The 26723-nt window shown below is 45.8% G+C and overlaps 1 protein-coding gene across 1 annotated transcript in view; it reads left to right on the top strand.

Moving 5' to 3' along the window:
- The window catches only part of LOC119966027 (lysophosphatidylcholine acyltransferase 1-like), a 275907-nt gene that overhangs the window by 137572 nt on the left and 111612 nt on the right, over positions 1-26723 (top strand). The window contains exon 4 of the mRNA XM_038797177.1: positions 16877-16989. Coding sequence (XP_038653105.1) covers positions 16877-16989 — 113 coding nt within the window. The remainder of the gene's footprint in view (positions 1-16876; positions 16990-26723) is intronic.

Here is a 26723-nt window from a genome sequence, read left to right as displayed (position 1 = left end):
GGGATCATTCTTGTGAACCTCCTCGGACCCTTTCCAAGGCCAGCACACCCTTCCTTAGATACGGGACCCAAAACTGCTCATAATGCTCCAAAGGGTTCTGACCGGAGCCTTATACAGCCTCAGAAGTACATCCCTGGTCTTGTATCAAGCCCTCTTAACATGAATGCTAACATTGCATTTGCCTTCCTAACTGCGACTCAACCTGCACATTAACCTTCAGAATCATGAACACGGACTTCCAAGTCCCTTTGTGCTTCTGATTTCCTAGCATCTTCCCATTTAGGAAATAGTCTACGCCTCTGTTCCTCCTTCCAAAGTACACAACCTCACACTTTTCCACATTGTATTCCATCTGCCACTTCTTTGCCCACTCTCCTCGCCTGTCCAAGTCCTTCTGCAGCCCGCCTGCTTCCTCAATACTACCTGTCCCTCTACAGATCTGCAAACTTAGCAACAGTGCCTTCAGTTCCTTTTTCCAGATCATTAATGTATATTGTAAAACGTTGTGGTCCCAGCACTGACCCCTGAGGCTCACCACTAGTCACCCGCTACCATCCTGAAAAATACCTCTTTATCCCCACTTTCTGCCAGAAGGCCAATCCTCTATCCATGCCAGGATCTTACCCTTAACACCATGGGCTCTTATTTAACAGTCCCCTATGCGGCGCCTTGTTAAAGGCCTTCTGAAAATCTAAATAAATCACGTCCACTGGTTCTCCTTTGTCTAACTTCCTTGTTACTTCCTCAAAAAACTTTAACAGATTTGTCAGACATGACCTCCCCTTGACGAAGCCGTGCTGACTCAAGCCTATCTTGTCATGCACTTCCAAGTACTCCACAATCTCATCTTTAATAATGGACTTCAAAATCATACCAATGATCAAAGTCAGGCTGACCAGGCTATAATTTTCCCTCTTCTGCGTCCCTCGCTTCTTAAACAGGGGTGCTACATTAGCCACTTTCCAGTCCTCTAGGACCCTTCCTGCCTCCAATGGTTCCTGAAAGATCACCACCAATGCCGCCACAATCTGTTTGGCTGTTTCTTTTAGATTTACCCACCTTCAGACTTCTGTTTCCCTAGAACCTTCTCCTTAGTGACGTGATTGTATTATGGTTATTCTTTCCGAGAGGATCCTTTTCTATGAGGTCATTCTTTAATCCTGTCTCATTACCAGGTCTAAAATACCCTGTTTCTGGTCAGTGATAACTTGTAGGATATTAAGTGTTATGTGGAGGTGATTAATTTTGTTCCCATCATTTATGATGGTCACTGCCTGGTATGTGGCATAAAAGCTGCTTTGTCCATAATAATCCAATTCGGGATGTTATCCAGGCTAGTTCATACACTTCATTATTATCTGAGGATTTGAAACTTGTACTGGACGTTAAATCATCAGCTAGCAGCCCAACCACTAACCTTACAATGAAGAGATGATGATTTATGATGCAACAGAACCCTGAGGGTTCCTGCATTAATGTTCTGGAGCTAAAATAATTAACCACCAACTGTCATGATGACTCTAGCCCAGGGGTGGGCAAACTTTTCCGTGCAAGGGCCACATTCAGAAATTCACAATTCACAAAGGGCCGCATAGTATATTAAGTAAAATAATTACTTCACCCGGTTATGATTCTGGGCGCCTCATATAGAACATAGAACAGTACAGCACAGAACAGGCCCTTTGGCCCTCGACGTTGTGCCGAGCAATGATCACCCTACTCAAGTCAACGTATCCACCCTATACCAGTAAGTAACCCAACAGCCCCCCCCCCCCATTAACCTTAAAAAAAAAAAAAAAATTTTTTTAAACATTTTCTTTTTTTTTAATGACTTGGTGGGCCGCAGAAATACCTTTGGCGGGCCGCATGCGGCCCGCGGGCCGTAGTTTGCCCACCCCTGCTCTAGCCAGTGAAGAGTTCCCTAAACCCTATTTTGGTTGCTGGTTTCAGATTTGGTTGAATGATGCCGTTTATGTAATAGGGAGTTACTCATAGCTCACCTCACCTTATCCAACTTCTACAGCTATTGCCTTATTACTCTACTCCTAGACATCAACAAAGCGATGTCGACAGTGTTATGAAATGACAATGGACAACCTGTCCATCGATGCTAAGTTTGGGTTTCACCAGGACCTTTAGTTCTCCGTCTTAGCCAAAACCGGGACACAAAACATGAATTCCAGAGATGGAAATACTCAGCAGGTCTGGCAGCATCTGTGATGAGAAAAACAGGCCTGGCAGCATCTATGGTGAGAGGAACAGTTTATGTTTCAGAAGTGTCTTCAGAAGTGGGAAAAAATAGAGATGTTTTATACATTTTAAGCAAGTGAAATGGAGAGAATGGGCAAAGGACAAAAGGGAAGGCCTGCGATAGGGTGGATGGCAGAGAAATATTACATAACAAAAGGTTGATCGTGCAAGTTCAAAGGGAGTGGTAATGATACCCCATGAATGATAACCGAACTGAGATTATTCAGTTTGTTTCCCTCTAAGAGAAAACCTGAGCGGTGACAGCATAAAGGACTTTCAGTTTTTGAAATGGGGTAGATGTGGAGAACATGTGCCCCCTTCCAGGTGAGACCAGAACCAGAGGCAATAAATATAAGATACTTTCAATAAATATCATGTATGCCAGAACACTGGCATGGACCTATTGGGCCACATGTTTCTGTGCTATGAATGCTTTGTAATGTTATATTGACTGACTGGCTGGTGGATTTAAGCCTCATTTTGAATGTAGCACATTTCTGCTTGCATGTTTGATTTAGTCATTCAGAACTAATTTTACACAAGAACACTGACCGTCCAGAAACAAAACAAATGCTGAAGTGCCGTTTTTTGTCTTTTATGCATTCGCTGGAACAACAGAACTGATTTGAACTAGAGTTGGTTCAATGCGACAACAGATTGCTGCGAAATAATGCTGTATGACAATTAATGAGAATGATTATTCAACCCAAGTTCAGATCAATTGAAATAAAAAGTAATAGATGGAAACAGACGTGAACTAATAAATATCTGAGTGATAAACAGATTAAAGTAGCATAGTGGCTAGCTTTGTTGCCTCACAGCTTCAGGTTCCCAGGTTCGCTTCTCTGCTTGGGTCACTGTCTGTGCGGTGCAGAGTCTACATGTTCTCCGTGTGTCTGCACAGGTTTCCTCCGGTGCTCCGGTTTCCTCCCACAAGTCGCGAAAGATGTGCTGTTAGGTAATTTGGACATTCTGAATTCTCCCTCTGCGTACCCAAACAGGCGCCGGAATATGGCGACTAGCGGCTTTTTACAGTAACTTAATTGCAGTGTTAATGTCAGCTTACTTGTGACAATAAAGATTGTTGTTATTATTAACAATTGAAGTCTGATCCCTTCGTTACTTCCTGTTTCTTTTTAAATTTGGCTTTGGAGATCTGTGGTCACTTTCCAGGGCAGCATAGTGGTTAGCACTATGGCTTCACAGTGACAGTTTCCCATGTTCAATTCCTTGCTGGGTGGTCTGTGTGGAGACTGCACGTTCTCCCCGTGTTTCCCCTGGGTGCTCCAGTTTCCTCCCACAGCAAAGACATGCAGGTTAGGTGGATTGGCCATGCTAAATTGCCCTTAGTGTCCAAAAACGATTAGGAGGGGTTATTGGGTTACGAGGATAGGGTTAGCAGTGAGGGCTTAAGTGAGTTGATGCAGACTCGATGGGCTGAATGGCCTCCTTCTGCACTGTATGTTTTATGATTAATACAATGCTTTAAAGTCATTTTTCTAAGATTTTGTTTGTTCTATTCATATAATATAGTTATGAATATGGGAAGCAGTTGTTACATCGAAGTATAAAATGTAAACTATGGGCTGCTTGTTTTTTGAACTATCCAATATTCATTCAAAACTATATCAATCTACAAACAACTTGCATTGCATTCAACTTTCAACATGGCAAAATATTTTTTTTTTTTTTATAAATTTAGTGTACCCAATCATTTTTCCAATTAAGGGGCAATTTAGAGTGGCCAATCCACCTAGCTTGCACCTTTTTGGGTTGTGGGGGCGAAACCCACGCAAACACGGGGAGAATGTGCAAACTCCACACGGACAGTGACCCAGAGCCGGGATCGAACCTGGGACCTCGGCGCCGTGAGGCAGCAGTGCTACTCACTGCGCCACCGTGCTGCCCAACATGGCAAAATATTATAAGGCAGTTTAAAAAAAATAAAAAATAATAATTTTTCAGAATACTACTGTCATTGAGATGCAGGTGCATCACAGAATTTGTAAATAGAATGAAGTCAAAAGCTCACAGCAGAATTCAGGGAAATTTGCAGCGGAAACCCAAAACACAGGAAACTAGAAAGATATGAGAGGCAAGTTGTGTGTGGTAGAATGGAAGACTTTATAAAAAGGTATGATGATAGGCAGGCAATGGCTAGCATTCAAAGAAATATACATTCCTTTGAGACACGAGTCCAACAGGAAAAATGATCCAACCGTGGCTAACAGGAGAAGTTAAAGATTGTATTAAATCAAAGGAAGTGGCTTATAAATTTGCCAAAGAAGTAAGTCAGCATATAAACGGACTGTAAAAGCTTCCATAGGAAAGTAAAAAGGAAAAGATTAGCAATGACAAAACTAGGCACTTCACAGAGACAGGATAATTTATAACAGGAATAAGGAAATGGCAGAGAAACGAAATGAATACTTTGTGTCTTGTCTTCACAGAGGAAGGTACAAGAAACCTCCCAGAAATAGGAAACAAAACAAGGGGCTAGCGAGAATGAGGCATTGAAATGAATTAATGTTAGTAAAATGTCTTACAGTACTAGAAAAAATAATCGGGCTGAAAGTTATTAAATCCCTGGACCTTGTGATCTTCATCCCAGAGTGATGAAAGAGGTGGCTGTGGTGGTCATCTTGTAAATTTCTATAGGTTTTGGAATGGTTCATGGAGATTGGAAGGTGGGAAATGCAACCCCACTATTTAAGGAAGGAGGAAGATATTAAAAATATCACGGGCTATGGGGAGAGTGTGGGTAAAATGCCACTGAGATAGATCTGCAATAATCTAGCTGAATGATGAAGGAAGCTCGACAAGTTGAAACTCCTCCTACATATGTTCCTAAGATGCGGAGATGCTGGCTTTGGACTGGGGTGAGCACAGTAAGAAACCTTACAACATCAAGTTAAAGTCCAACAGGATTGTTTCGAATCATTGGCTTTTGGAGCACAGCTCCTTCCTCAGATGTATGAAGAGGTGGGTTCCAGAAACGTATATATAGGCAAAGACAATGATGCAAGACAATACTTTGAATGCAAGTCTTTGCAGGTAATTAAGTCTTTACAGATCCAGACGGAGCAACTGGAGATAGGGATAATCACAGGTTAAAGAGGTGTGAACTGTCTCAAGCCAGGACAGTTGGTAGGATTTTGCAAGCCCAGGCCAGATGGTGGGGGGGTGAATGTAATGCGGCATGAATCCAGCGTCTGGTTGAGGCCGTACTCACGTGTGCAGAACATGGCTATAAGTTTCTTTTCTGCGTTTTTGCGCGTCCTGAAGGCCGCCTTAGAGAATGCTTACCCAAAGATCAGAGGCTGAATGCCCTTGACTGCTGAAGTGTTCCCCCGACTGGAAGGGAACATTCCTGCCTGGCGATTGTTGTGCAATGTCCGTTCGTCCATTGTCGCAGTGTCTGCATGGTCTCGCCAATGTACCTCTCTTCAGGGCATCCTTTCCTGCAGCGTGTGAAATGGACAACATTGGCCAAGTTGCACGAGTATGTACCACATACCTGATGGGTGGTGTTCTCGCGTGTAATGGTGATGATCTGGCACGTCTTACAGAGATTGCCATGGCAGGGTTGTGTTGTGTCGTGGTCGCTGTTCTGAAGGCTGGGTAGTTTGCTGCAAACAAAGATCTGTTTGAGGTTGCGTGGTTGTTTGAAGGCAAGTAGTGGGGGTGTGGGGGTGACCATGGCAAGATGTTTGTCTTCATTGATGATGTGTTGAAGGCTGTGAAGAAGATGTCGTAGTTTCTCCGCTTCGGTGAAGTACTGGACAACAAAGGGTACTCTGTCGGTTGTGTCACGTGTTTGTCTTCTGAGGAGGTCGGTGTGGTTTCTTGCTGTGGCGCGTTGGAACTGTCGATCGATGAGCCGAGCGCCATATCCCATTCATACGAAGGCATTATTTCAGCGTCTGTAGATGTTTGTTGTCCTCCTCGTCTGAGCAGATCCTGTGTTTACGGAAGGCTTGACCATAGGGATGGCTTCTTTAATGTGTTTAGGGTAGAAGCTGGAGAAGTGGAGCACTATGAAGTTATCCATGGGCTTGCGGTAAAGCGAAGATCTGAGGTGACCGTCCTTGATGGAGATGAGTGTATCCAAGAATGCAACTGATTCTGGAGAGCAGTCCATGGTGAGCCTGATGGTGGGATGGAACTTATTGATGTCATTGTGTAGTCGTTTCAGTGATTCTTCACCGTTGGGCCAAAGGAAAAATATGTCATCGATGTATCTGGTGTATAACGTCAGTTGAAGGTCCTGTGCGGTGAGGAGGTCTTGTTCAAACTTGTGCATGAAGATGTTGACATATTGAGGTGCGAATTTGGTTCCCATGGCTGTTCCGTGTGTCTGGATGAAGAACCTGTTGTCGAAGGTGAAGGCGTTGTGATCCGGAATTAAGCGGATGAGTTGCAGAATTGGGTCTGGAGATTGGCAGTTGTCGGTGTTGAGTACTGAGGCTGTTGCAGCAATGCCATTGTCATGGGGGATGCTGGTGTAGAGTGCCAAGATGTTCATTGTGACGAGGAATGTTCCTGGTTTAACTGGTCCAGGAGTGTTGTCTTTCTGTAAGAATTCCGTCATTTTGCGACAGAAGCTGTGCATTCCTTGTACGATGAGTTTCAAGATGCCCTCGTTGCAGCCAGAGGGGTTCTCACACAGGGTCCCATTGTCTGATACGATTGGACGGCCTGATGTGTTGGCCTTGTGTATTTTTGGGAGGCAGTAGAGATCTCCAACGCAGGGAATACGTGGGATGAGAGCACGTAGGTGCTCTAAAGGTCTGGTTCCAAGGTCTTGATCAGTCTGTTGAGTTGACGAGTGTGTTCTTTGGTCAGATCTGCGGGTAACTGTCTGAAGTGTTACTGGTTGTTGAGATGTCGGTACACTTCTTGCAGTAGTCCATTCTGCTCCGTATGTGACTGTGGCGCCTCCTTTGTCTGCTGGTTCGATGACGATGTTGAGGTTGGCCTTGAGAGCGCGGATGACGTTACATCGTTGTGCTTGGGGTGACGTTCGGGGCAGTCTTGTGACTGTGACTGATGAATCTGGCATTGACGCGACTCCTGACGGCTTGAGCATACATGTTGAGTCTAGGGCAGCAGCCTTCCGGAGGGGTCCAATTCGACTCTTTCCTCTTCGGTTACTGCACCGCAGATCCCTCGATCTGCTGTTCCGGTTCATTGGGTGTCTCATTGGGTTCGCTGTCGGCCTCTTGGGGTCTGTGGAAGAACTCCCGGAGCCTCATTCGCCTAATGAATTCCTCTGTGTCTGTCGCGAGACTGATAGGGTTATGTTCCTAAGCACAGATTAACAACTTTGCATTTCCCATGTTACATTAAACTTCAAAAAAAGAGGCTAACGTGTTTGAATTTTCAATCACTATCCTATGAGATATCTTTTCTTTTAATAAACAATTTTATTGAGGTAGTTTTTGGCTTTATAAACAGTTACAGACATCATCAGAAAGAAAGCAAAAAAGGCAAAAATGTGCAAACATCCAGGTACTTTCAATACTTCCATCGTAACATATTGCACAAGCCCGCTCCCCTCCCACCAGTACTACCCGCCATATTTTCCCTCCTACTCTACTCTACCCCCCCACCCTCCTGCTGACGCTCACTCTCCCGCAAAGAAGTCAATAAATGGTTGCCACCTCCGGGTGAACCCCTGCACAGGTCCCCTCAAGGCGAACTTAATTTTTTCCATCCCCAGGAAACTCGACATGTCCGCAAGCCACCACTCAGTCTTCGGGGGCTTTGAGTCCCTCCACGCCAATAATATTCGTCGCCGGGCTATCAGGGAAGCAAAGGCCAAAACATCGGCCTCTTTCTCCCCCTGGACGCCCGGGTCTTCCGAAACCCCAAAAATTGCCACCCCTGGACTCATCACCACCCTTGTTTTTAGCACCTGGGACATGACCCCCGCAAATCCCTCCCAGTACCCCCTCAGCTTAGGGCATGCCCAAAACATGTGAACATGGTTCGCTGGTCCTCCCGCGCACCTAGCGCATTTGTCCTCTATCCCGAAAAATTTGCTCATCCGAGCCACCATCATATGGGCCCGGTGAACGACCTTAAATTGGATCAGCCCGAGCCTAGCACATGTCGCGGTCGAATTTACCCTACTCAGGGCCTCTGCCCACAGCCCATCCTCCATTTCCCCGCCTAGCTCCTCCTCCCATTTAAGTTTCAGTTCCTCTGTCTGGGACCCTTCCTCCCTCATGAGCACCTTATATATACCCGAGACTCTGCCCTCCCCTTCTTGCCTCCTAGAGACTATTCTGTCGAGGATCCCCTTGGCGGGAGGCGTGGGAAAGATGGGACCTGTCTACGAACAAAGTCCCGCAACTGTAGGTGTCTAAAATCATTTCCCCTTACCAACCCAAATTTCTCCTCCAAGTTCCTCAATCTCGCGAAGTTCCCTTCCAGGAACATATCACCCACCCTTCCCGCCCCTGCTCGCCGCCATACTCGGAACCCCCCATCCATACTGCCGGGGGCAAACCGATGGTTGTCGCAGATTGGCGCCTAGACAGATGCCCCCATCTCCCCCACATGCCTCCTCCACTGGCCCCATATCCGCAGGGTCGCCACCAGTACCGGGCTGGTGGTGTACTTGGCCGGCGGCAGCGGTAGAGGAGCCGTGACCAGGACTTCCAAGCTGGAGCCCCTGCACGAAGCCGCCTCCACCCGCTCCCAAATAGACCCCGTACCCACCATCCACTTCATCCACAACATAGCGATGTTGGCCGCCCAGTAATAATTGATCAGACTCGGCAAAGCCAGCCCTCCCTCGCTGCGGTTCCTCTCCAACATCGCCTTCTTCACCCGCGGGGATTTTCCCGCCCAGACAAAGCTCATGATCAGCCCGTTAACTCTTTTGAAGAAGGACTGTGGGATAAAGATCGGGAGGCACTGAAAAATAAACAAAAATCGAGGGAGGATTGTCATCTTTACAGTCTGCACCCTCCCTGCCAGCGACAGCGGGAGTGCATCCCATCTCCGAAACTCTCCCTTCATTTGCTCCACCACCCTGGCCAAATTTAACTTATGCAGCCTGCCCCAGTCTCGTGCCACCTGGATTCCCAAATACCGGAAATTTTCCTCAACCAGCCTAAACGGTAGCCCTCTCAATCTGTTCTCCTGGCCCCTTGCCTGGACCACAAACATTTCACTCTTGACCATATTTAATTTGTATCCTGAGAACTGGCCGAACTTCCTCAGCATTCCCAGTATAGTTCCCATCCCGGCCACTGGGTCCGACACGTACAGGAGCAGGTCGTCTGCATAAAGAGAAACCTGTGTTCAACCCCGCCCCTCACCATCCCCTTCCAACCCTCTGCGGCTCTCAGCACAATCGCCAGCGGCTCTATGGCCAGCGCAAACAGCAGCGGGGAGAGCGGGCAGCCCTGTCTGGTCCCTCGGTACAACCTAAAGTACTCCAACACTTCTCTGTTGGTCCTGACGCTGGCCCTCGGGGCCTGATATAATAATTTGATCCAATCCACCAATCCCTCCCCGAACCCAAACCGTCCGAGCACCTCCCATAGATAGTCCCACTCCACCCGGTCAAAGGCCTTCTCGGCGTCCATTGCCACCACTACCTCCACCTCCCTACCCGCCGGGGGCATCATTATCACATTGAGTAATCTCCTCAGATTGGCCGCCAGCTGCCTACCTTTCACGAACCCCGTTTGATCCTCCCCAATCACCTCCGGTACACAGTCCTCCATTCTACCCGCCAGTACCTTTGCCAGGAGCTTGGCGTCTACATTAATCAGGGAGATTGGCCTGTAGGACCAGCACGCCTCCGGGTCTTTACCCCGCTTCAATATCAGAGATATGGTGGCTTGTGACATTGTCGGCGGCAGGGTCCCTCTGTCCCTTGCCTCATTGAAAACCCTCGCCAAGACCGGGCCCACCAGCTCAGAGAACTTCCTATAAAACTCTACTGGGTATCCATCCGGCCCCGGGGACTTCCCCAACTGCATAGCCTTAAGGCCCCCCAATACCTCCTCTACTCTAATCGGGGCCCCCAGCTCTTCCACTCGCCCCCCACCATTGGGAATGTTAACCCGTCCAGAAACCTTTTCATCCCCTCCGGTTCTTCCGGCGGCTCCGAAGTATACAGCTTACGATAGAAGTCCCGGAATACCATATTCAATTCTGCCGGGTCCTCCACTTTGCGCCCCCCCCCTCTCTACCTATTTCCCTGGCCGCCTCCCTCCTCCTGAGTTGCTGCGCTAACAGTCTGCTAGCCTTTTCCCCATGCTCGTACACCACTCTCCTCGCCTTCCTAAGCTGTTCCATGGCCCTGCTCGTGGATAGTTCCCCCAGTTCCGCCTGTAGTCTCTGCCTCTCCCTGAGTAAAACCTCCCCCGTGCTCTTCATCTATCCGACCCATTTCCCTGACCAATCTATCCATCTCTGCCTGGTCTGCCGTGGCTCTGTGGGCCCCAATTGAAATCAGCTCCCCCCGTACTACTGCCTTTAGCGCCTCCCACAGGGTCGCCGCTGAGACCTCCCCCGTGTCATTCACCTGCAGGTAATTTTTTATACATTTCCGAAGCCTCTCGCAGATCCCCTCCTCCGACAGCAGTCCCACATCTAGCCTCCATTGCGGGCGTTGATAGCTCGCTCCCCCGAACTGCAGGTCAACCGAATGTGGGGCATGGTCTGAAATGGTAATTGCTGAGTATTCCGTGTTCTTTACCTCCCCCATACAGTCCCTGCTTAGTACAAAGAAATCTATCCTGGAATATACTTTATGGACGTGCGAGTAAAACGAGTAGCCCCTTCCTGTTGGCTGTCTATCTCTCCAGGGGTCCACTGCCCCCATTTGCTCCATCCTATGAGATATCATAACACCCAAGATTTCGATGATGGTTGTTGGGGGTGGGGTGGGGGTAGGAAGAATGTTTGCCTAGATAAATAAGGTGCCTTTTGTGAAATAGATAATACCTTGCACATCAAACATTTGCCCATATACATAAGTATTCATAGCTGTCTGAGATGGGAGGGTTTACTGTTTCATAAGAACTAGGAGCAGGAGTAGGCCATCTGGCCCCTCGAGCCTGCTCCGCTATTCAATTAGATCATGGCTGATCTTTTGTGGACTCAGCTCCACTTTCCGGCCCGAACACCATAACCCTTAATCCCTTTATTCTTCAAAAAACTGTATCTATCTTTACCTTAAAAACATGTAATGAAGGAGCCTCAACTGCTTCACTGGGCAAGGAATTCCATAGATTCACAACCCTTTGGGTGAAGAAGTTCCTCCTAAACTCAGTCCTAAATCTACTTCCCCTTATTTTGAGGCTATGTCCCCTAGTTCTGCTGTCACCCGCCATGGAAACAACCTGCCCGCATCTATCCTATCTATTCCCTTCATAATTTTAAATGTTTCTATAAGATCCCCCCTCATCCTTCTAAATTCCAATGAGTACAGTCCCAGTCTACTCAACCTCTCCTCATAATCCAACCCCTTCAGCTCTGGGATTAACCTAGTGAATCGCCTCTGCACACCCTCCAGCGCCAGTAGGTCCTTTCTCAAGTAAGGAGACCAAAACTGAACACAATACTCCAGGTGTGGCCGCACTAACACCTTATACAATTGCAACATAACCTCCCTAGTCTTAAACTCCATCCCTCTAGCAATGAAGGACAAAATTCCATTTGCCTTCTTAATCACCTGTTGCACTTGTAAACCAACCTTCTGTAACTCCTGCACTAGCACACCCAAGTCTCTCTGAACAGCGGCATGCTTTAATATTTTATTGTTTAAATAATAATCCCGTTTGCTGTTATTCATACCAAAATGGATAACCTCACATTTGTCAAAATTGTATTCCATCTGCCAGACCCTAGCCCATTCACTTAACCTATCCAAATCCCTCTGCAGACTTCCAGTATCCTCGGCACTTTTCGCTTTACCACTCATCTTAGTGTCATCTGCAAACTTGGACACATTGCCCTTGGTCCCCAACTCCAAATCATCTATGTAAATTGTGAACAATTGTGGGCCCAACACGGATCCCTGAGGGACATCACTAGCTACTGATTGCCAACCAGAGAAACACCCATTTATCCCAACTCTTTGCTTTCTATTAATTAACCAATCCTCTATCCATGCTACTACTTTACCCTTAATGCCATGCATCTTTATCTTATGCAGCAACCTTTTGTGTGGCACCTTGTCAAAGGCTTTCTGGAAATCCAGATATACCACATCCATCGGCTCCCCGTTATCTACTGCACTGGTAATGTCCTCAAAAAATTCCACTAAATTAGTTAGGCATGACCTGCCCTTTACGAACCCATGCTGCGTCTGCCCAATGGGACAATTTCTATCCAGATGCCTCGCAATTTCTTCCTTAATGATAGATTCCAGCATCTTCCCTACTACCGAAGTTAAGCTCACTGGCCTATAATTTCCTGCTTTCTGCCTACCTCCTTTTTTAAACAGTGGCATCACGTTTGCTAATTTCCAATCCACCGGGACCACCCCAGAGTCTAGTAAATTTCGGTAAATTATCACTAGTGCATCTGCAATTTCCCTAGCCATCTCTTTTAGCACTCTGGGATGCATTCCATCAGGGCCAGGAGACTTGTCTACCTTTAGCCCCATTAGCTTGCCCATCACTCCCTCCTTAGTGATAACAATCCTCTCAAGGTCCTCACCTGTCATAGCTTCATTTCTATCAGTCGCTGGCATGTTATTTGTGTCTTCCACTGTGAAGACCGACCCAAAAAACCTGTTCAGTTCCTCAGCCATTTCCTCATTTCCCATTATTAAAACTCCCTTCTCATCCTCTAAAGGACCAATATTTACCTTAGCCACTCTTTTTTGTCTTATATATTTGTAAAAACTTTTACTGTCTGTTTTTATATTCTGAGCAAGTTTACTCTCATACTCTATCTTACTCTTCTTTATAGCTTTTTTTAGTAGCTTTCTGTTGCCCCCTAAAGATTTCCCAGTCCTCTAATCTCCCAGCAATCTTTGCCACTTTATATGCTTTTTCCTTCAATTTGATACTCTCCCTTATTTCCTTCGATATCCACGGTCGATTTTCCCTCTTTCTTCCGTCCTTCCTTTTTGTTGGTATAAACCTTTGCTGACCTCTGTGAAAAATCGCTTGGAAGGTTCTCTACTGTTCCTCAACTGTTCCACCATAAAGTCTTAGCTCCCAGTCTACCGTAGCTAGTTCTTCTCTCATCCCCTTGTAATCTCCTTTGTTTAAACACAAAACACTAGTATTTGATTTTACTTTCTCACCCTCCATCTGTATTTTAAATTCCATCACATTGTGATCGCTCCTTCCGAGAGGATCCCTAACTATGAGATCATGAATCAATCCTGTCTCATTACACAGGACAAGATCTAGGACCGCTTGTTCCCTCGTAGGTTCCATTACATACTGTTCTAGGAAACTATCGCGGATACATTCTATAAACTCCTCCTCAAGGTTGCCTTGACCGACCTGGTTAAACCAATCGACATGTAGATTAAAATCCCCCAGGATAACTGCTGTACCATTTCTACATGCATCAGTTATTTCTTTGTTTATTGCCTGCCCCACCATATCGTTACTATTTGGTGGCCGATAGGCTACTCCTATCAGTGACTTTTTCGCCTTACTATTCCTGATTTCCACCCAAATGGATTCAACCTTATCCTCCATAGTACCGATATCATCCCTTACTATTGCCCGGATGTCATCCTTAAATAACAGAGCAACACCACCTCCCTTACCATCCACTCTGTCCTTCCGAATAGTTTGATACCCTCGGATATTTAACTCCCAGTCGTGACCATCCTTTAACCATGTTTCAGTAATGGCCACTAAATCATAGTCATTTACGATGATTTGTGCCATCAACTCATTTACTTTATTCCGAATACTACGAGCATTCAGGTAAAGTACACTTATGTTGGTTTTTTTACCTCTGTTTTGAATCTTAACATCTCCAGTTTTATTCCTTTTGTTATTACTGGGCCTATTCACTGAGCTCCCCTCAGTCACTGTACCTTGTACTGTCGCCCTTTTAGATTTTTGACTATGTCTTCTCTGCCGTGCACTTTTCCCCTTCCTTCCTTTTGCTTCTGTCCCTGTTTTACTACCTTCCAACTTCCTGCATCGGTTCCCATCCCCCTGCCACATTAGTTTAAACCCTCCCCAACAGCTCTAGAAAACACCCCCCCTAGGACATCGGTTCCAGTCCTGCCCAGGTGCAGACCGTCCGGATTGTACTGGTCCCACCTCCCCCAGAACCGGTCCCAATGCCCCAGGAATTTGAATCCCTCCCTCTTGCACCATCTCTCGAGCCACGCATTCATCCTATCTATCCTGACATTCCTACTCTGACTAGCTCGTGGCACTGGTAGCAATCCTGAGATTACTACCTTTGAGGTCCTACTTTTTAGTTTTACTTCTAACTCCCTGAATTCCGCTTGTAGGACCTCATCCCGCTTTTTACTTATATCGTTGGTGCCTATGTACACCACGACAGCTGGTCTCGGTTGCATCTACAGAACCGCCTGTCTATTCCCCTTACGATCGACTCCCCTATCACTATAGCCCTGCCATTTTTATTCCTGCCCTGCTGTGCAGCAGAGCCAGCCCCGGTGCCATGAACCTGGCTGCTGCTGCCTTCCCCTGGTGAGCCATCTCCCCCAACAGTATCCAAAGTGGTATATATGTTTTGCAGGGAGATGACCGCAGGGGACACCTGCACTGCCTTCCTACTCTTGCTCTTTCTTTTGGTCACCCATTTTTTATCTCCCTCAGTATATTTCACCTGCGGTGTGACCAACTCGCTAAACGTGCTATCCACGACCTCCTCAGCATCGCGGATGCTCCAAAGTGAGTCCATCCGCAGCTCCAGAGCCGTCAAGCGGTCTAACAGGAGCTGCAACTGAACACACTTCTTGCACGTGAAGGAGCCAGGGACAGTGGACGTGTCCCTGAGCTCCCACATCGCACACGAGGAGCATGACACGGGTCTGGGATCTCCTGCCATGTGTTAAACCCTTGGTTTCCAAAGTAGATGAAGCATAGATTATTAACAAACAAGTAACTTTCTGAAAGAAAACTCAGCTTAATTCATTTAAGGCCATTGCTGTTTGTTAAGAAGTTCCAGGTCTGAAATAATGGTCAAAAATCACAGGTTTTCAAGGAACAGTGAAACCCTATGGAATCATTCTTAAGAAATTGGAGAAATTTTCTGCAAGTTTTGCCAAATATTCACTACTTCCTTTCTCCTCCCCAGTAAATGGGAAAATATAAACTGTAACCTAATGGTTACCTGAACAGCTCAACAAAATATGAGAAAGCAAATATGAGTGTTGCCTTTGGCATTCGAGACCATTCTATTCACTAACGACAAGACAATAGATTATGAAAAGGGGATCGAGTAGCAATTCTTCTGTTTCATTATCTCCACAGGTAATATTTTTGCTCCCGTTTGTTAATCTGTTTATCTAAACAATGCATCTCAAAAGCTAATAGTTGCATTTCAATGAAAGTTAGTACACCAGATATGGCCGAAGGAAGAACGGATTTGTTTTTTTCAAAATGTGGGTCCAGATCCTGTAATTTCTTTTAAAGGCTCCTTTAATATTGGGAAATGAAGTTTTTTTTTAGGTTGTCTTATTTAGAATGTTGTTGATTGTTTTAGAATGATGTGGATTGTATCACAGCTGTCAAAATGTAAGCTGAGTGGGGCAGCACGGTGGCCTAGTGGTTAGCTCAGCTGCCTCACAGCGCTGAGGTCCCAGGTTCGATCCCGGCTCTGGGTCACTGTCCGTGTGGAGTTTGCACATTCTCCCCGTGTTTGCGTGGGTTTCGCCCCCACAACCCAAAAATGTGCAGATCGGTGGATTGGCCCCACTAAATTGCCCCTTAATTGGAAAAAATAATTGGGTAATCTAAATTTATAAAAAAAAAATGTAAGCTGAGTTTTCAGAGCAGGTCGTTTCATGTGGATTGGCCTCAAGCCATCTCGGTGATGGAAGCTTTTAATCAGAAGGACTTATTTTACATAGCATCCACCACGCAAAAAAGAGTTGATGCTATGTAATTGCAATAATGTTGAGTTAATACAGTGTGGCAGTGATGTGCGCTCTACTGAGAGTCCTAGTCACTTCTCATCTATGACTGCAGGAATTTAATCTAAATAAAAGAGATTTGAGTTGATCTTTTGTAAAGCGAATGGTGGTTTGTAGTATTTACTATCATAGTGATAAATTTGCCACCCACTATCTAATCCTTTTTGCTTTGCTGTAAACATCTATGATTTTGTCTGGGGATCTAACTGCCTTATCTGAGAAAGCGTCTGGCGCAAGGAAACAACTTCACTATCTTCCAATAGTTTTATTTTGGTAACAATATATTTGTGATTGCATGATATGGGAAAATGGTTATTGTAATAAGGAGTAAAATCCTTGTTAAGTGTGACATTGCGATATCCTTGATTGTAATTTGCTTAAGAATATGCAATTAAAACCTCGATATTAAATTACATGTCCATTTTTAATTATTCCATGGTGGGTAACACTGTGACATACAAGACTCTCATGCTTTTGTTAAATTAGGTTTTGTGACATTTTTTCCACCAGCCTTAATCAAGTACATTCAGCCAGTCTTAGTGTCTCGCTCGGATCAGTATTCTCGCCGGAAAACAGTTGAAGAAATAAAGCAAAGAGCTCTGTCTAATGGTAGATGGCCACAGGTGATTTTTAATTTTATTTATGTATATACCTGCTCTTTGTTAATAACCAAATTGTTTTTTGTGTGTATATGTGATGTGAACAAATATATAAAATAAACTGGAAATACACAACTGGTTGGGCAATGTCTGGAAAGGAAAACTAGGTAAATGAAGTACCAAGTGTTTCTTTTTAATATTATGTATTAGGAGCTTGATATTTCTCTCAATGTCTTCTTGAAGCACATTGTAAGGAACTAGGCACTTCAAGGGCATTGGATGCATTTACTGCAACTGAATTGATCGATCAAGCCACTGAGTTCAAGGATAATTTGGGATGAGCAATAAGTGCCCATATCCCATGAAAGAATAAAAAAAAAACTTTCAGTTGCTAGAAAATAGTTTAATTGAAATATAAGTTGCAATATAAAATCCAGAGTTGGGAATTAGCCTAACCTCTAAAGACCAGTTGTCTTATACTGCTTTGGTTCAATGCCACGTGAAATACACTTCCAGTGCAGTGTCCAAAATGTTCTTAGAATTTTTTTTAACTATCTAGAGTGGGTTTTAATCTACTTTTTACATTTAAATGTTGATTGCCATTGTGATAGTAGAATTACATGATTGCACTTCTGATCAAAGATAAATATCCAGAACTTTACAGATATTACCTGGCTTGCTGTGTATCTCCATTATTTGCTGTTTATATTGTAGACTTTGAGCAGGATTTACCGAGCAACCCGCCGCGTGTTTTATGGTGGCAGATTCAGTCTGCCAGCGGATTTGCTGGTCCCGCCGTTGTCAACGGAATTTTCCATTGACTGCACCCCTCGTCACTGGGAAATGCATGTGCTGTCGGTGGGACCGGAATATCCTGCTAGCGTAAATTCCACCCTTTCCCTGTAAACGAGGTACTTTCTGGCTGAAAATTATTCCGCAACTGTCGGTCTAAAGTGCTGCATTAAATACATCCCTCAAGCACAATATTGAGTTCCTGAAACATGTGACTTTCAGATTTCAAGCAGTCTATAGTTTGCTTTAATCATTTGGACACCCAAGGTTATTCAGACTTTTTTTTGGATTTCACTATTTCAAACCACTAATATCTTGGATCGCAGAATATATTGACCGTATGATGCTGCAAGGGAAGTATTGCTATTTAGTTAAATAATAGAACAAAGTAGAGAAAGTTAGAGGGTGGGGATGAAAAACACTTCATTTATTATATTTGATATTCCATTCCCATTCAGACAACTTGAGAAGACCATCTTTACTGTAGCAGTCAGTATCTATACATTATTGAAGGTGTTAGGTCTTTGAAATTTGATTGTAGATAGACGGTATAATGTCTTTGACTTCTCCCAAGAGTAAACACCTAGTCCTTTGAGGTAAAATATGTCATTACTGCCCAACAGTTGGGTAACTTTCAATGCACCTGGAAAGCAAACTGAAAATTCTCTTTATAATAGTTTGGCTCTAAATATAAACAGCAAATAATGGAAATACACAGCAAGCCAGGTAATATCTGTAAACTGGATACATTATATTTGACCTTCCTTGACATTGAAAAGTGGAAAATACTTTGTTCGGCCATGATTTAGGTTACAGTTTGCCAAAGAAATTTATTGACCAGTAAAATAGCAAGTGGATTGAAGGAGTGCCACACTAAATTTGCAGTAGATACAAGTTTAACATTCCTATCTTGGAATATAAAAAATGCTAATCATAGTTACTACGCTGAACTATAGTGTGAATTGGTCTGGACTAAGGTCCCTGAATAATGATCTTTAAACTGAGGTTAACTTGCTGAATATCTATAGTGTCATTCTGGCTATGAACAGATTATTCAATTGAAGTATAGGCTGGAATTTTCCAACCCTTCACACCAGCGGAATCTTCTGGTCCCACTGACAAAGATTTCAGTGGTTCATCAGCCAGGCCATGGGAAAAATCTGGTCATGGGTTAAGAAGTTATATATTTTTTTCACAAAAAGGAAGTAAAGAAATTTAAATGTCTAAAACTCTAAACACAAATAAAACTTGCTAGGTGCTTGTATTTGGATTGAATGCAGGTTTGCTTCCCCCACTTGAGATCTGGCCAGATCACGTTTTCAATTCATTTTATGCGATATCGGCTTCACTGCTTAACTGGCTAGGCCAGCATTTGTTGCCCATCTCTAATTGCTCTTGAGAATGTGATGGTGAGCTGCCGCCTTGAACTGCTGCAGTCCATGTTACAATACCCTGGGCAAGTGCACAGTCATTTCCAGCTCCACTCATCCCCAGCACATGGATTAACCAATAATTCTTATAAAAATACTCGGCGTCTTCAGCCAATGGCTGCCCAATAACTAGTCAGCAGGTTTTTAAGTTGAAACACAATTACTATTTATTTATAACAAGAATAATGATTAAATATGCAGTAAATACAACTGGATTATTTTTTTTAAAAGCTAATCTACTACCCACTTTAACTTCCCACCCTCTACCCTTTGTTATGGGCCAGGGTTTAGAAAACTCTAAAGTATATCATGGAGTTCACCTGACCTACAACTGTTTATTGATTTTGGTTACCATGAGCATAAGAGCCTGCCTTTCAGGTGTTATCCAGAGATCTTGGGCGCTTTTGATTTAAAAAAAACTTTATTCTACGAATTTAGTTAACATTTTTATAAACACAACGGTAAGCGTTTTTATCAACTACAAAGACCCCACACAGCTACAGTACTCTATGTATAACCCTTAATAAATTCCCCCTTTTACTGTTCCAATTCAATAACAAGATCCCATAAACTAAAACCCCTTTTCAAAGGTGTGGCCCAGCACACGGCATTCTTACTGTCTTTAAAACTTGTTATCGATACTCTGTTTTCTTTTTCAAACAGAAGGTTTGAATTCCTTCCAGAAAGCAGTTATCTCTTTTAAGTTATCAAATAGCCTGAAAACAACTTTTAAAACGAAGATAGAGAGACACTTCTTTTCAACCTGTACAGTACAAACCAGTTCAAACTCAAAGCGAAAGTAAAACTAACTCCCAGGGCCACAGCCCAGCTCCACCTACACAATTACATCACTGAACCCATGTGATAGACAAAAACATTTCTAAAAGGGACGCTCACATGACACCACACACAAGACAGACAAATACGGAGTGGGGCGAGGGGTGAAAATGATAAGGATAAGAGTCTGCTTCCAATGGAGGTTCTTTAGCATGCTTTCCTTGTAGCACGCTCACTGCTTAACATCTCTTGTTTACAGCTAGTAATGGTCTTCCTTGCAGAGTCATTCATTCAGTACACACGGGCAGCAGGCTTTCTCAAGTTACACTTTAGTTATCAAACTGGGCTTTCAGCTTGAGGTTCACATCCATGCCAATCTCTTTCTGTATAGACATGTTATTTCACATTAAACCTTGCTTTCAGCTCATGTGTGACTTCAGGCCTCTGCAGTCTCAAGAGAATGATACCCAATCTTGCTGGAAAGAGAGTCAGCCCTCACAGTGGCCTTCTGGAAAGCATTAATTAGATCTTTTTGGAGAGAGTTCCTCCATTCAGGCTGCAGACACCAAACTGGAACCTTGTGACTCTAAAAGCATTCCAGTAGGATTAGATCCATTCACCAACTATTACCGGGCAGAACACAGTCGTTTGGACCAATTCATTGGCCATCAGCCAAATCAATCAAACCGAGCCATAATTAATGTCAGCCAGTCTAAAACAGGACAGCCTTCTGTATAAAAGCACTGGATAAAAGATTGGCAAAGAGTCATCTGGACTGGAAACCTTAGCTCTTTTCTCTACCTACAGATGCCAGACCTGCTGAGATTTTTCAGCATTTTCTCTTTTGGTAGCCTTCTGTGTCCTTCTGTTTGAATTACAGGCACAGGCTGCCTGAAAGACACAATGTCCATAAATCATCCATGGATCAAAAATGTAACGGCAAAAATAAAAGGGGAAATAAAGGAATAAACAGGAATAGACCCTTACAATGTGATGTAGGTACACCTACTGTGCTGTTCAGGATGGAGGGAGATCCAGGATTTTGACCCAGAGACAGTGAAGGAATGGTGGTATATTTCCAATGGATGGTGAGTGACCTAGGAGGGGATCCTGTCGGTGGTGGTGCCCCATGTATCTGCTGCCCTTGACTTTTAGATGGTAGTGGTAGTGTGTTTAGAAGGTGCTAATTAAGGAACCGTGGTGAGTTCCTGCAGTGCATCTTGTGAATGGTGAACGCTGTTGCTACTGTGCATCAGTGGTGGAGGGAGTGAATGTTTGTGGAATGGGTGCCAATCAAGTGAGCGCCTTTGTCCTAGATAATATCAAGCTTCTTTAGTGTTGTTGGAGAAGCACTCATCCAGTCAAGTGGGGAGTATTTCATCACATCCCTGACTTGTGCCTTGTAGGTGTGGACAGGCTTTCCCTCCAGTTTTGCCAGATCCTCGCGCCTGCCGCCTGTCCTCCACTCTCCTGTTGGTTCTCTGGTTCCTCCCCGCGATTGTCCTCCAGCCCCTCCTGGTCCAGTGCCACTGCCTCTTCCTCAGTGGTGGCCACGTGTTCCTCCTCCTCCGGAACATTGCCCTGCTGTGTTGCCAGGTTGTGCAGGACACAGCAGACCACCATAAAGTGGAGGAGGGGGTACTGCAGGGCACCACCAAAGCGGTCAAGGCATCGGAACACATTTTGAGGAGTCCGATGCACTGCTGAATGACAGTCCGGGTGGCCACATGGGCCTCGTTGTAACTGGTCTCTACATCGGTTAACAGCCTCCGTACCTGTAACCGGAGTTTGTCGCCTGGGCAAACAGGGCATCCGTGACATGTCGGGATGCACTTGTGTGGCACCCCTCAAGCTACAGCCCACAAGTCCCCAGTCGAGCCCTGGAATGGTCCAGAGGGGTATAAGTTCAGGACTGCGGTGTCCTTGGCAGCCACCGGGAGCAGTTGTCGGCCTTCTCCACATGATGCCAAGTCTGTGAGAACATGAGACATGGCACAGATGCTGCACCATCTGTTTACTCAGGCAAAACCTCCTGTGGCAAGCACTGTCCATCATCTGTTCAAAAGGCAAGTGACACCGTGGGCCACCTCGGTCCTCCCACTCTGGGCCTCACCCGAGCAAATGGTTCAGGACTCTGGGTCTGTACTCATTGGAGTTTAGAAGGATGAGGGGGGGTATCTTATTGAAACTTACAGAATACTGCGAGGCCTGGATAGAGTGGGCGTGGAGAGGATGTTTCTACTTGTAGGAAAAACTAGAAGCAGAGGACACAATCTCAGACCAAAGGGACGATCCTTTGAAACCAAGATGAGGAGGAATTTCTTCAGCCAGAGGGTGGTGCCTTCTCTTTGCCACAGAAGGCTGTGGAGGCCAAATCACTGAGTGTCTTTAAGACAGCGATGGATAGGTTCTTGATTAATAAGGGGATCGGGGGTTATGGGGAGAAGGCAAGAGAATGGGGATGAGAAAAATATCAGCCATGATTGGATCAGACTCAATGGGCCGAGTGGCCTAATTCTGTTCCTATGTCTTATGGTCCTGGGTGTGGGGCAAGGCCCTGGAAAAGGGCCGCTGCCTCGAGTCTCTGTTGATGCTGCTGCTTCAACTGCCTTCTCTGGCACCAGGACAAGTTCCGCGGGTGCAAGATATCGTCCATACTGTTCAAATTTTCACAGTAACTTCATTACAGTATTAATGTAAGCCTACTTGTAAGATTATTATTATATTGGGAATTGAAATGAAATGAAAATAGCTTATTGTCACGAGTAGGCATCAATGAAGTTACTGTGAAAAGCCCCTAGTCGCCACATTCCGGCGCCTGTCCAGGGAGGCTGGTACGGGAATTGAACCGTGCTGCTGGCCTGCTTGGTCTGCTTTAAAAGCCAGCGATTTAGCCTTGTGAGCTAAACCAGCCCCTGAACCTTGGGAGAAGGTGTTAGCGATGTCTTCCATCCCGTGAAGTCTCCAGCACCTCCCCCACCCACCCTGCACACTGCTCACGCACACCCGGCAGTCTGGGCCCCTGCTCACCGGACCTGATACCCTGCACCCCAGGGTGTCATGTTCCCACCACACAATGGTACCCTCCCTGTTGTACTGACCCACCCTCCAGCACGGACATGTACCCGGGGCTGGGGCCAATCCCCTGGGTGTTCAGATGTTGGCTGCTGCACCTGTGTTGTTGCCTCCCGCAGTGTTCAGGCACAATGTCCAGGCATCATGTTCCGATTGGGATGCTAGGCAATAAACCCCACTTGCAACATGGTACACCTACCCACAAAATACACTTGGGATGTGTGAAGTGCTCAGTTAACTACGATTGGTGATTCCCGATTAGCAATCGCCTTCGGCCGCACGGCCAGAGGCTTCCACGGTCAATAATAGTTATGGGTGGTCGGTGGGATAGGCAGGCAGGGATTAGGATTGTCCCCGGAATGGCTGCACATGATCATTGTTGGCATGGTGGTCCCGCGTGTGGTTTTGTTGCTCGTTCTAGTGAGTGCGCTTTACACTCAATTGGCTCTGTTTTATTACTTAGCTCTAGAGTCGCCAGGTATCCTTATGATACCACCACGAGGTTCAAGTTCAGATCAATGACTCAATACACCAATTAGTAAGGTTCAAATCAAAACACGTTTATTAATACACAGTTAATCGTTACTCATGCATACAATACTAAAAGACTAGGCTACTCCTACCACTAACAGGCCAGTACTTATCTGGATAAGGGAACCCGCTGGGTCAGGGAACAATGGCCTCTTGCTCGATCCTGAGTCAGCAGGCTTCCAGCTGGTACGGACTAAGGGGTCAGGAGCGTCAACCTTGTAGCGTGCGTTGACTGGACACTTACTTTTTTTTTTGAAATAATTTTTATTGAAAAATTTCGATTTTATACAACATTGACACACCTTAGTAAAATACCGAAAATAACAATAATATTAACAATCATATACATTCGCCCCACCTCCATGAACAACACAGCATTTTAACAACAACGCAAGTTACCTATCTCTGAGCCAGGAAGTCCAGAAAAGGCTGCCATCCTTTATAGAACCCTTGTATTGATCCTCTCAGGGCAAATTTGACCGTTTCCAATTTTATAAATCCCGCCATGTCACTGATCCAGGTCTCCACGCTTGGGGGCTTTGCATCCTTCCACTGTAACAGAATCCTTCGGTGGGCTACTAGGGATGCAAAGGCCAGGACACCGGCCTCTTTCGCCTCCTGCACTCCAGGCTCTACCGCAACTCCAAAGATCGCGAGTCCCCACCCTGGTTTGACCCTGGATCCAACCACCCTCGACACCGTCTCCGCCACCCCCTTCCAGAATTCTTCCAGTGCTGGGAATGCCCAGAACATATGGGCGTGGTTCGCTGGACTCCCCGAACATCTGGTGCACCTATCCTCACCCCCAAAGAACTTACTCATCCTGGTTCCGGACATGTGGGCCCGGTGCAGCACCTTAAATTGGATGAGACTAAGCCTCGCACATGAGGAGGAAGAGTTAACTCTCTCCAAGGCATCCGCCCAAGTCCCGTCCTCTATCTGCTCCCCGAGTTCCTCCTCCCATTTAGCCTTCAGCTCCTCCACTGACTACTCCTCCACCTCCTGCATTACCTTATAGATGTCAGACACCTTCCCCTCTCCGACCCACACCCCTGAAAGCACTCTGTCCATCGTCCCCTGCGACGGCAGCAAAGGGAATCCCTCTACCTGTCGCCTAGCAAACGCCTTTACCTGCAGGTATCTGAACATGTTCCCTTGGGGAAGGCCAAATTTATCTTCCAGTTCCCCCAGGCCCGCAAACCTCCCGCCAATAAACAGGTCCCTCAATTTGCTGATGCCCGCCCTTTGCCACCCCCTAAATCCCCCATCCGTGTTCCCCGGGATGAACCGATGGTTGCCACCCAGTGGAGCCTCCATCGAGCTCCCTGTTTCCCCCCCGATGCTGTCTCCACTGTCCCCAGATTCTTAGGGTCGCCGCCACCACGGGGCTCGTGGTAAACCTCTTAGGAGAGAGCGGCAACGGTGCCGTTGCCATGGCACCCAGGCTCGCACCTCTACATGACGCCATCTCCATTCTTTTCCACGCCGCCCCTCCCCCCTCCATCACCCATTTACGCACCATTGACACATTGACTGCCCAATAGTACCCCAAAAGGTTGGGCAGTGCCAGCCCACCTCCATCCCTTCCTCGCTCCAGGAACACCCTCTTCACTCTCGGAGTCCCATAAGAACATAAGAACTAGGAGGAGTAGTAGGCCATCTGGCCCCTCGAGCCTGCTCCGCCATTTAATTAGATCATGGCTGATCTTTTGTGGACTCAGCTCCACTTTCCGGCCCGAACACCATAACCCTTAATCCCTTTATTCTTCAAAAAACTCTCTATCTTTACCTTAAAAACATGTAATGAAGGAGCCTCAACTGCTTCACTGGGCAAGGAATTCCATAGATTCACAACCCTTTGGGTGAAGAAGTTCCTCCTAAACTCAGTCCTAAATCTACTTCCCCTTATTTTGAGGCTATGTCCCCTAGTTCTGCTGTCACCTGCCAGTGGAAACAACCTGCCCGCATCTATCCTATCTATTCCCTTCATAATTTTAAATGTTTCTATAAGATCCCCTCTCATCCTTCTAAATTCCAACGAGTACAGTCCCAGTCTACTCAACCTCTCCTCGTAATCCAACCCCTTCAGCTCTGGGATTAACCTAGTGAATCTCCTCTGCACACCCTCCAGCGCCAGTAGGTCCTTTCTCAAGTAAGGAGACCAAAACTGAACACAATACTCCAGGTGTGGCCGCACTAACACCTTATACAATTGCAACATAACCTCCCTAGTCTTAAACTCCATCCCTCTAGCAATGAAGGACAAAATTCCATTTGCCTTCTTAATCACCTGTTGCACTTGTAAACCAACCTTCTGTAACTCCTGCACTAGCACACCCAAGTCTCTCTGAACAGCGGCATGCTTTAATATTTTATTGTTTAAATAATAATCCCGTTTGCTGTTATTCATACCAAAATGGATAACCTCACATTTGTCAAAATTGTATTCCATCTGCCAGACCCTAGCCCATTCACTTAACCTATCCAAATCCCTCTGCAGACTTCCAGTATCCTCGGCACTTTTCGCTTTACCACTCATCTTAGTGTCATCTGCAAACTTGGACACATTGCCCTTGGTCCCCAACTCCAAATCATCTATGTAAATTGTGAACAATTGTGGGCCCAACACGGATCCCTGAGGGACACCACTAGCTACTGATTGCCAACCATGTGCCCACACAAAGCTCAAATTACTGCTAGTCACTCTCCTAAAGAAGGCCCTGGGGATAAATATGGGCAGGCACTGAAAGAGGAACAAGAACCTCGGAAGCACCGTCATTTTGACGGACTGTACCCTCCCCGCCAACGACAATGGCAGCATGTCCCACCTCTTGATCTCCTCCTCCATCTGATCTACAAGTCTGGTGAAGTTATGCTTGTGAAGAGTCCCCCAGTCCCTGGCCACCTGCAACCCCAGGTACCTAAAGCTCTCCCCTGCCCGCCTAAGCGGGAGCCTACCAATTCCTTCCTTCCTGGTCTCCAGGGTGCACCACAAACACCTCGCTCTTGCCTAAATTTAATTTATAACCTGAAAAGGTGCCAAACTCAGCTAGCAACTCCATCACTCCCGGCATTCCTCCCACCGGGTCCGCCACATACAGTAACAGATCGTCGGCATACAACGACACCCTATGTTCCTCTCCACCTCGCACC

The sequence above is a fragment of the Scyliorhinus canicula genome, chromosome 5, assembly GCF_902713615.1.
Source record: "Scyliorhinus canicula chromosome 5, sScyCan1.1, whole genome shotgun sequence".
Taxonomy (NCBI): Eukaryota; Metazoa; Chordata; class Chondrichthyes; order Carcharhiniformes; family Scyliorhinidae; genus Scyliorhinus; species Scyliorhinus canicula.
This window is presented reverse-complemented; position numbering and strand designations above follow the sequence as displayed.